Source organism: Impatiens glandulifera, chromosome 1 (assembly GCF_907164915.1).
Source record: "Impatiens glandulifera chromosome 1, dImpGla2.1, whole genome shotgun sequence".
Classification (NCBI taxonomy): Eukaryota; Viridiplantae; Streptophyta; class Magnoliopsida; order Ericales; family Balsaminaceae; genus Impatiens; species Impatiens glandulifera.
The window spans coordinates 5,973,050-5,984,932 of NC_061862.1; the positions used below are offsets into that span (position 1 = coordinate 5,973,050).

General features: G+C 31.9%; 1 protein-coding gene across 2 annotated transcripts; it reads right to left on the reverse strand.

The window, feature by feature from the left end:
* Positions 1-8,306: 8,306 nt before the first annotated feature.
* On the reverse strand, positions 8,307-11,542 carry LOC124921742 (transcription factor bHLH112-like). Of its 2 annotated transcripts, none has more exons than XM_047462438.1 (6): positions 11,188-11,542; positions 10,592-11,117; positions 9,586-9,711; positions 9,297-9,362; positions 8,853-8,918; positions 8,307-8,661 (listed from the first exon to the last, which is right to left on the reverse strand). In XM_047462438.1, the coding sequence occupies exons 1-6, from the start codon at positions 11,460-11,462 to the stop codon at positions 8,434-8,436; spliced, it is 1,287 nt and encodes a 428-aa protein (XP_047318394.1). In that variant the 5' UTR covers positions 11,463-11,542; the 3' UTR covers positions 8,307-8,433. The 2 variants fall into 2 exon arrangements, with proteins under 2 accessions (XP_047318394.1, XP_047318393.1); XM_047462437.1 differs by having other exon boundaries at positions 9,586-9,714.
* Between the last annotated feature and the right edge of the window lie 341 nt (positions 11,543-11,883).

Genomic DNA, 11,883 nt, shown 5'->3' on the forward strand with positions numbered 1-11,883 from the left:
TGTCTAAAAAGCCTCGGTCGGACTTGTCAGTCATCGAGAACATCAAAATTGCAAGTTTTGCAATTTTGATGGAGACTTTGATTCTTTGATCCAAGAGCATATATAGCTTCACAAAGCTCCCGAGAACATTAGAAACATCATCCCAATGTATCATTCTATTTGGGTGATGATCAATTTGTTCAAAATAGTTTGAAGGCCAAAAATCGGGTTTTGGGTTTTAGAGTTTAATGAAGTGTAAGGATTTTGCCAATAGTTTTTTTATACTTCATATACTTGATTGATACTAAAACATGAACACTAATTGTTCATTTGGACCAATTCAAGAACTCAAATTGTTTATTTATTTTGAAATTTTTGATTTTTATCAGATTAAAATAGATCAAATATGATCTAAATAGTTGTTGAACATTATTAGAAACATGTTGGGAAGCTTTTTAAGCTATTATTATTATTAAGGATTAGCCCAATAATAGAACACCCATTTTATAATTTTTTCAAATTCAAATTTGGGTTTTTTTGTTTAAGATCGATGGATCAATCCCAGATTTCACAAAAAGCTTTTAAATGATCCTTACATCGATTTTCAATCAAAAAATTTAAGATATGAAAACTAAAATATACAAATTTCAATTTCAATATGGAAGTATGAATTAAAGGATGATTGACAACTTGCCAAGTGTTGGAGAACACTCTTTAGATCTTAAAAAAACTTTTGGGATGTATTGATCCAAGTTTTAAGGCCTTACACGAAAATTCCAAAAATCCAAAAGCTTGAGCTTTAATGGTGGATTTTTTAAAACTTTTGATTTGTACATTGAGATGTTATCTCTTGGCTTCGGAATCATCAATGGAGGATATTTATAGCCTCCTAAAGTTGATTAAAAGAGCAAGTGGGCTCGAATTAGTCAAAAGCCATTAATGACATTTTGGATGTTCTTTCGGTTAGTTGCTAGAGATATAAGGAAATGATCACCGAAGTAGGGTGATCATTTCACTTTTGAATCAGCCAAAATGATGGACTATCGACGGAGTTCCATCTTTGAAAACTCAAAGATGGCTGTCGTTCTTATCCTTTTGGCGATCATGATGAAGACAAAGGCCGTAGACAAAACAACATCATTTCGGGCAAAAATGTGGACGAGGAGCGATCCGTTGACGTTACGACTGTGTTTCGTCGCATTCTAGGTGCTCCATTATGTTTCAGCTAACGGGGCATTAACTAATCATGTGCTGTAAGAGCGTGTGTTCCTTTCGCTGCAGCAGGCAACTCCTGGGCGTTTGATGAAAATTCAGCGTCTATCCAAAGGTTGCGACTTCGTCTGTAGCGATTTTTTTTTTTTATTTCGGTACACCCGAATTACATATTTTATTTTTTATTTAAAACCTTAATGATTTATTTGAAATTGATTTTTCTTTCACATTTTTTGCTTTATTTTTAAATATTTAAAATACACAAAGACAAATATTTTGCCATTTTTTTTATTTGTATATTCTGGGGGTTAAATAAATAATTTTTTGGGGATAAAATGGGTAACACATTTCATCCTAAATTATTTATTTTAATTCCTTTATTTTTCTAAAATTATTTTTAGAGAAAAAAATGAGTACAACATTTATCTCAATTAATTCTATTTATTTATTTGGTCATTATTCTTAATTAATTAGGTTTTAATTATTACTAATTAATCTAATTAATTGTTTTAATCGCTTTAGTTAATTATTTTGATTTATTTATTAAAAATAATTAAAATAATTATTTTAAAATTTATGAATTGAATAGGTAGATTTGTAGTTATTTTTAATTAGTTTAGTTAATAAATACATTTGCTTGGCACATGACAATTTAAATAGTAATATTTTATTTGTATTTAGTGGCTTGACTGGGTAGAAGCACTAGTTTAATGGGTAGTTAGTTTTTCATCTTTAGCTTATTTGTTAGGATAATGATTTGTTTTAGGTTATTTAGCACATATCCACTTGTAATGAAAGCTATTAGTTTTGAGCTCTTTTATTTAAAAAAATTGTGTAAGAGTTGATATAAATGTTACTTCTAACTAGGGATGTCAATTATACTTTCTCATGCGGTTTTCAATCTGAATTACCTTGTTAAGGGTTAGAGACAAATTTCCCCCGTTTAACGGGTAGTTGATCGGGGATAGGACGTGAATGATATTTGTGTCATCCGCCTTGATCTTACCCCGATTCTACTCAAACACTAATAAAACACAATTAAATATATAAAATTATCAATATATTTATTTATTCTTCCTATTTTATAAGAGTTTTTAAGTTTATTTTTTTTGAATAATATAAAATTTTAAAATATTACAATATATAATATTAAAAATTCATTTATATAATTTTATCATAGAATAATTTTATTGTTTAGAAAATATTATATAATGGTGCCCTGTAGAGATTCCGCGAAACCGAACGGGATATGAATGATAGTTAACAAATCTCTAAAATAAAATAAGGTGGAGATGATAAACGCATTTCCGGCCTAGATCCGTCCAATTGTCATCCATAGTTCTGACTATCATAGTGATAATTTCCGTCTTATAATAATCATATATTTGAGTTGTATTTGTTATTTGAATGTAAGGCTTTATTAGGTCTTTAAAACATCAGAATAGTCAGAACTAACATTCACTTATTACAACATGCACTTATCAGACGGAGGAGGATGTGACACGTAGAGCCATTGTGATCATCTGATCTAAAATATATTTCTTTTTATTATTACCGTTTGTTTTCTTTTCTATGAGACTTTTCTACTATGTTAGTCCATGAACTTTCTTTTTATTTGCATTTTGGCCTTGTCTTTTTGACCACCTCACCAAATAGTTGTAAAAAAATCATGTGCTGGATTTCATGGAGGTTTATATCTTCAGCTGAATTCATCACTTTAAGGATTATGAATGACTATGAGCATAAATCCTTTTTCTTATCTCTCACCTAATTCAACATCCTCCGATAAGCATTTCTTGTATGTTCCAGCAAGTGGCTTTGATTCTCTTCTCACCTCTCCTCTTAAGCTTATCATTTGGTATCAGAGTCGTCAATCTTCACGATGGTCAAAACAAAGCATTAGTCAGATAATGATTCCATGTGTGTATCAGTAGAGTCAATGAATCAGACAATAATGGAAGTACGTAAATGGATGGAGAGTAAATTTGGGTCCATCAAAGAACAATTACATACCTTGGCGAGTAAGGATAACTATGATCGTTCAGAGGATGGGGCATGGTCTTCACTAACAAGGGAACCAAGGGAGATGTTGTATGTTCCGCCCACAAGTTCACAAAGGTTGATTATCCTAAATTTTATGGAGTGAATGTCGAGGACTGGTTGATTTCAGTAGAACAGTTTTTTAGGGTCGATCTTACCACAAATGCAACTAAAGTAGAGATCGCTCCTATTTATTTCTCGGGAGATGCTCGAACCTGGTACATATCGTTTTTATAGACCAAAAATTAAACAATAGTGTTAACATGGATAGATCTCAAGAAGTTGTTGCTTCGGTAGTTTGTCCCATCGATCTGTGATACCCAATTAGAAAGTTGATGAATCTAAAACAAATAAAAATTGTTCAAGATTACAATCTAAGGTACATGACTATTTCCTAGAAACTTATACACGTGCCTAATGAATATGTACTTGACTACTATCTAAGTGGCCTTAGAGAAAAGATTGCTAACTCGGTACGATTATTGCAACCTCATTCACTAAACGATGTTATGGAAGTAACTAGGTGTAGGAAACTACTTACAAGTCAATATTGAGCAGTGGACATTTATATAACACTAGCCTACCCCTTCTCCCAACGCATAATCAACCTAAACTAAACCTCATAAGCCCAGTTACTCATATTCCACCCCTTTGAGATAGAGGTACATGCAACAAATGGACCCCAAAATCCTAGATGAGTAGAGGAAGAAAGGCTTATGATGAATGAAAAGTACTATAGAAATCATAGGTGTAAGGTCAAACTATTCATGATTATGATGAATGAGGTAGGAGAATATAACCTCTCCTTCATCATCATCATGATCATAATCATGAATAGTTTGGCCTCGATCCGTACCAGGTTCGAGTATCTCCCGAGAATATAACCTCAATCATGATGAATGAGGTAGGAGAATATAACTTATCCCTTAACCCAACCCAATAATAATGATCCCTCCATTTATATTCATGCCTTAACAGGTTCTAAACATTATCAAACTCTTAAAATATTGGGAAAAATTGGACTCCTACCCATTATTATCCTAATTGATGCAAAAAGTACCCACAATTTCATTAACAACCAGATTTTGAAAAAAATCAATCACCCAATTTTACCTACCACCAACTTACCAGTGAAAGTAGCTGATGGTTCTGAGTTAATTAGTGAAAGTTATTGTAAAAGTTTAAAATATACCATGAAGGAAGAAGAGTTTCAAGCCGATATAAGGGTATTGACCATGTCCGGTTATGATGTGGTTTTGGGCATACAATGGTTGATTACGTTGGACCCGTTTTCTTGGGATTTTGAGCGGCTTACACTCACATACAAGAAGGAATGGGAGAATAAATCACTATAGGGTATAAATTAGACAAGTATAAATATACTAGAAAGGAAAAAATTATCTACTTTGCGAGCAAAAGGCAATAAGGCAGCCATGGTACAGTTAAAAAATGCAGAAGAAGATAAATGTCAATTTTTTGCAATTACAACTTTAAATGTTCAGGAAACATCTAAGGAGCTGACAACCATCTTAGTCTCGTTTGAAGACTTGTTCCAAAAACAAACTAAATTGCCCTTGTTCGAGATCAGGATCATCAAATTCCATTAAAAGCGGGAACATAGTCAGTTTGTCTAAGATCGTATAGATATCCAGGACTTCAGAAAACTGAAATTGAGACAATGGTAGATGAGATGTTAGACAAGGGAATCATTCGACCTAGCCATAGTTCTTTTGTAGCACCTATGGTCATAATGAGGAAAAAAGACTTAACATGGAGGTTGTGTATTAATTAGCGTCAATTAAATGCTACAATGATTAAGGATAAGTTCTCAATTCCCATTATTGAAGAGCTTCTGGAGGAGTTGCACGAGTCTGAGTTATTTTCTAAATTAAACATTTGCTTAGGTTACCATCAAATAAGAATGAAACCTATGGACTGTCATAAAACAACCTTTCGAACACATGAAGGATTGTATGAATTCTTAGTCATGCCCTTTGGATTGACCAATGTTCCTTCCACGTTTCACAGTATGACTAATTTGATACTTAAGCCTTTTCTACGACAATTTGGGCTAGTCTTCTTTGACGATATCCTCGTTTATAGCTTAACATGGATAGAACATCTGAAACATTTGATATTGGTATTGAAAACTCTAAGATAACACACTCTCTTTCTCAAAAGGGACAAATGTGAATTTTGGTGCACTCAAATTGCATATATGGGACACATAATCGATAAAGTAGGAGTTTCTGCAGACCCGAAGAAGCTGAAGGCAATGGAGACATGACATGTACCTGAGTCAATTAAATAGCTTAGAGGATTTTTGGGCCTCATTGGATATTATCGGCATTATATCCGAAGGTATGGAGTGATAGCTAAACCATTGACGAACTTGCTAAAAAAGGAGAATTTTAAGTGGAATTAAGAAACAGAGGTTGCCTTTAACCAATTGAAACAATGTATGAGTTCTCCACCAACTTTGGCCCTTCCTAATTTTGTAATCCCCTTTATTGTAGAAATAGATGCTAGTGGCAGCAAAATTGGTTTTGTTCTTATGCAAGAGAATCATCACATTGACTTCATAAGTAGATAATTTCCTAGTAATAAAAATTCATCTTCAACTTACGAGAGGGAGCTCATGGCCCTCACGTTTGCAATCAAGAAATGGAGACCTTACTTATGGTACAAGCTTTTTGTTGTTAAAACAGATCATGAGTCGTTGAAATATCTGTTGGAACAAAGAGTTCAAACACCTGTACATGAAAAATGGCTCTATAATTATAAGTTGGTGGGATATGACTTCTTTTCTTAATACAAAAAAAAGACAATGTGGCGGTGGATGCCCTATCCAAAAGAGGTGCATATGTACAATGTGCAAGACTTTTGGTGTATTATTCTCCTATAATTAAACGCATACATTTAACTTGGAGTTCAGACCCAAACCTGATCAAACTAATTGAGGAAATCAAAGAAGATGAAAGCTCACATATAGAATTTATATTCATCAATGGTACCTTGAGAAAATAAGGGAAGTTGGTAGTTGACATTGACACTTAACTACGGTCGATCCTCATTGCCTCAATACACTCAATCCCCACTAGTAGACATTTAGGTAAGCTGATTACACTTAAAAAATTACATATGGCTTATTCGTGGGTAGGAATGGTCAAGGATGTAAGAGAGTTTATACGAACCTGTAATGTATGCTAAAGAAACAAAGGGGAGAACTAATTAAAGATGTTATCATTTGATGAAAATTTGTTCATAATTGATTGTTATCCTTAGTGGTCAACAAATGGGTGGCTCAAATAAATCAATATGCGATGCGATGAAGGAATATTGATAAGTTTCATGTGAGACATTGTTATTCTCTTTTCAATAGAGTTGTTCCAAATGAGTTGTTCTATGAGAAAATATGGGAGTTTAGGGTTCCCACTGAGATCTCTTTTTTTGGGTGAAGTGTGATTCATGTTGAGATTATAACTAATGATAGAAGTCTTTTCTTAGTTAGTCTATGTCGTTTGTGTCTCAAGAAGGTGGAGACGACTCCTAATCTTCTTCTACATTATAAGGGTGTTACTAGTATTTGAAGTCTTCTTTGAAACATTACTGGTATTCATTGGGTTATGACGGGAATCAATGGTGTGTGTTGAGAAATGTGGATTGAGTCGACTAGTTTTGCGGGTCTAAAATTGATGATATATCCTTATTATTTTCTAATGGATAATTTGGTTGCAGAAGTATCGCAAAACCTTCAATAATCTTAAACGACCGTTGCAGATTCTTTACAACGTTATCATCTTGGCATTATATGAGGTTCGATCTAGAGAACCAATGCATTCGGTGGGAAATTTCATTGCTCTTTTGGAAGATTTTCAATATATTTAATTAATTTTCATACACAAGTGTTATAATTTTATCGTTATGTTTAAATGTTTATCAATATCATAATATAATTGTATGGTTCATTTTAAAATAAAAAGTATATTCTTTCCCTAAAAACTAAAAAAGCCTATTTATTTTATTTTTTATTTTTTTTAAATGGCTCATGAAAATTAAAGTGTAGTCAAAACAACGACAAAAGTATTTAATGAAAAATGCAGAGAAAATTGAAAAACAAAACGAGAAAAACAAAAATTCAAAATCATCGAACACAAAGATCTTCTAATTAAAAGAGCAATGCGATAATTCGATGAGTCCACGTTCTTAATAGATCTCACTTCGGATATCATAATGATAATAGCGTTGTGAATGGACCTCATCGATAGTTTATAGTTATCGAAAGTTTTTCGGTTCGGTTCCACCCATATAATCTATCAAAAAAATAACCAAAATAAAAACTCACCGTTTTAGACTATTCAAATTGATTGTCTCCACACAAACTTCCAAACAACTAAAAATAAATTTAGGCATTGAAACCAATCATAATACAAGTTAGTTTATTGAAACAAAATATTTTCTATAGTTTATAAAGCAAGTTCGAAACAAGAGAATCCAAGTCCTAATGGTATTATTCTATAAGATGAGACAACACACTATATATGTACTGACTTCTAGTAATTAGGGATTCAGACATATAGAATAAAGGAAGTCAGACACATAAAAATAAAGACAAATTAAAGCACAAACGTCAGCTGTAGAGCTTTGGTTAGACTTTCTTTCATGTATACCCAAAGATTAAAAAAAAAAAAAAAAGACCCTTTAGCTTTTTAGAAAGCTTTGAGACCCTATAAAATGAATATAACCATTTAAAGACAGATGTTGAAGAAAAGATAATAAGTAAGATCGATAGAGTAAATAAAGGGATCAGAAACCCTAAAAAAGAATTAATTAAAGGAAAACCGGCGGGCCATATATATATCAAACACTTCCCACTATCATATATTTATATTCCACACAAATTAAAATAATAATAATAAAAAGCTGAGGTTTCCGATCAATATTGATTAATCATCGATCGATTATATCTGATTGGATTCCCCCGTTACCTTTTTTTTTCATTTATTTTACTACGGACCCAATTAAAAAATAACATTAAGAAGATAATTAATTATTAAGTGCATGCAAAAGAGAACTAATTAAATTATTTTCTCTTTAGTTTACCTGTTGTGAACTTATAATTAGTAGTAACTTAACATATATTTACCTTCTAAGTTACATTTATATATATGTGTTATTATTATTATTATTAATAATTATTAATTATCTAAAGTTTCCTCCAAAAGTAGGGTTCCAGTAATCCACGGTTGGCTCATGGGTGACTGGGAATGTGCTTGAAACCGGAACCAAACAAAGCCCCCGGCTTCTCAGATCTTGCTTTCCGCCACCGCCACCGCCACCATCCACCGCCGCCTCTTTCGATTTCTCCATACGATTTTGTTGTTTTTGCTGCATGGAAGTTCCATTTTTCATGTATGGGCTGCTTAAAACCTGATTAATCAACCTTAATTCATTAGCTAGTGTGAATTCATTATTAATTAATTAGTTCATCATAGATAATGTTGGAACAATTAGAAAAAAAACACATTAATTTTTTTTTAAATCAGGAAATCCTACTTACTTACTTGTTCATCAAAAAAGTAATTAATTAATTAGTTAGTATTAATGGAATTATAACTTACACCAACTTGTTCATGGAGTAACTTGATGGATTCAATGGCTTCAGATAACACTGAGGCCGTATCAGTCTGAAAAGAAAAAACAATTTATAATTAATACCATTAATTTAATTGATTTTAACTTTCTATTGAATAATTGATACAAAATATATCACATCTCTTCATCTAATCACTGTATTTCTTTAATAAAATATTAAAAGAGAAATGATTGATGAAGATAATTTGGGTTTTAAGAAAGAAAAAAACAACTTTTATCTCTAAAAAAACCCAATATAAAACGAGCTTTTTAGAATTGAATGGTATATATATATAGCTAGGGTTTATATATTTCGTGATTTATAAGAAGAAGATCTCATCTGGGTCGAAATTTAAACTTTTTTTTTTACCAGAAATGATATGGAGATGAGACGCCCTAATGAAATTAAAGGAATTTAAATAAATGTTTACCTTTCCAAAAGGGGAAACCAGTTGTTGGAGGGCGGTGATTCTGTCCCCCATCTTCTCTTTCCTCACCTACATGAATAAATATATCATTACAAACAAACAGCCAGATCGCAAATAACTAATAATTAGGTTAATTGTTACTTTTCATTATTTGGTCAACATTTTTTTACTCAAAACAAACAAAAAGAACATATCATTGATGAAAAAAAGCTATTCTTAACCCATAATTACACAAAGACATGCTTATTAGTAGTTAATTAAGGTTGATCAAGAATCATTAATCAAAACGTACCTTAAAAGCTGGCAAAGGAGACGGTGTGACCTCGCTTCGGGCCCTCTTGTTTGATGGCTCTATCGTAATGTTGTTATTGTTTTTCTTTCCCATTGTTCCTAAATCTCGACCCTCCAATGTATTCATCTGCTAAACATAGTTAATTCTATTTAATCATGAAATAACATTCTTATTAATTCGTCGCGTTATAATAGTGCAAACTCCAAGATGAGCCAAGTTAAGCAATCGCCTAGGGCCACCCCTCCCCGAGGCCTTAAAAAAAGTTAAAAAAAACTACCCCACAAAGATTTGTATCTAAGATATAACAAAAGTTATTATAACATCTAATCAATCAACTAAACTAGATTATTTATACTAAATATAATACAAATTTATTATTTTAACATAAAATATAACAAGTTAAATAAAAGATAAAAAATAATAATAAAATTTCGATTAAGACGAGACACTCTGAATTATAAGTATTAAAACTTCATATAATATTTTGTACTCATTTATTTTGTAAAGATTTTCACCACAATCTTCAAAAAGTTGAATTATGAAATGATTCTCCCATACAAATTAAAATTCACAATAAAAGTAACATATATTTTCATTTTGTCAAAAAATAAAAATTAATCATGTTTATCAAAAAATAAATAAATCAATTTTTACATCATTTCTTTTTATATAATGCAATCACTTTTCTCATATCAAATAAAAATAAAATCATTTTCAATATTACTTTAAACATTTTAAAAAGTTATTATGATATTGATAAAATACTAGTTTTATTATCAGGGGTGTTGCACTTAAGTAATAAAAGTAAATAAATTAAGTGAGATTAGTATGATAGTTTTTTATTAAAAAAAAACATGGTATATATACATATATGATCATTTGAAATAAATAATTATTGTAATTCGTATGCCAAAAAGTTTTTTTAAAAGTGAAAAACCATTTATTCGATTCTAAATGTTTTTATTTACAAAAAAAATAAAAATAAAGGAAATATCTAAAAAGTTACCTTAGGTTTTTCTTCAAATGTCACCGGAGGAGTAAACGTCGCCGGCGACGGAGTAGGCTGAAAAAATCCCGGTCGTACGTCGACATCATTAGTCACTCCAGATGAATTCCAAAATGGAACACTGTTAGTGAACTGTTGAGACTGATCATTCGACGACGACGTCAATGGCGAATTCATATATTGATGAGGAAATTTATTCCATGTATCGTTTGAATTCATGCCGTAGTTCGTCGGAAACGCGTAATTACGATTATCTTGATCCGACGCTAAAAGTCCTTGCAATAATATAGCCGATGGACTTCCATAACCAATCATAGGATCTGAATTATAACTTTCAGTAGCTTCAGTTGATCCAGATGAGTTAAATTCATGTTGATTGTCTAAAGAAAACCCACGATTACTTTGCTTAAAGATGTTTCCGGTTGAATTATCCGAGCTTCCGGCGGCGGCGGCGGCGGCGATGGGTTGTCTCCACTGTTCTTGAAGCATACTAGATCGGAAACTGCTGATTTCTGGTTTTTCACCTCTGTAATCGGAAAGAGAAACAAATGAGAATCAAAGATTTGTCTTTTAAGATGTGTTTTGGAGTGACTTACATTAAATTTGGATTCCAATCGATGGTCTGATGAGAATTGAGACCTAAACCCATGATTTGTAAGTCGGGATTAGAATTAGGGTCTTGAATTTTTTGGTGAAAAAGCAAATTAGAGTTGCCGGAGATGGAAGGGGCGTCGGAATCCATGGCGGAAGATCTGGGTTCTGATGAGGTTGTCCATCCAAGGCCGACTGATGCAGTGACTGAGGAAGAAGATGAGTTTCTTGAGGTGTCCCACCAGTTGTTGCCACTTCCAACATGGAAATCGTCCGCCATGGGAGAGTAAATTAGTAAAGCTTGTAATTAATAGATTCCTTTATTCTAGCTATGTTTCTCTTTCTTTATATGATGGATATATGGTTATGGCTACATGAACATGATCAAAGCAATTGATTCGCTTCTTCTTCCTATTTATATCTAACCATCTCCATCTATCTATCTTTGATTCAGATTTTTTTATTTTTATTTTTGTTTTGTGTACAAACATAAAGGAATTGACAATTAATAAGTTGACTATTTTCAACTAGAGAGAATTTAAATTACACCAAAAGTCATCTCATAATTTATCTCAAATCTTACTTTTACTTTTTTTTATTATTTTTTTATATCAATTGAGACAATTACTTTTGGAAACTAAGGCCTTGTTTGGATAGGACAGGATTATTTAAATAACTTTAAAAAAAAAAGTGAGTGAACG

What these genes read in the sequence shown, in the direction of transcription:
- LOC124921742 (XM_047462437.1), bottom strand. Translation starts at nt 11,462, where the DNA reads ATGGCGGACGATTTCCATGTTGGAAGTGGCAACAACTGGTGGGACACC. An exon ending in GATTGGAATCCAAATTTAAT is followed by an intron (nt 11,118 to 11,187) that starts GTAAGTCACTCC and finishes TTCCGATTACAG; the next exon opens with AGGTGAAAAACCAGAAATCA. An exon ending in CATTTGAAGAAAAACCTAAG is followed by an intron (nt 9,715 to 10,591) that starts GTAACTTTTTAG and finishes AACTATGTTTAG; the next exon opens with CAGATGAATACATTGGAGGG.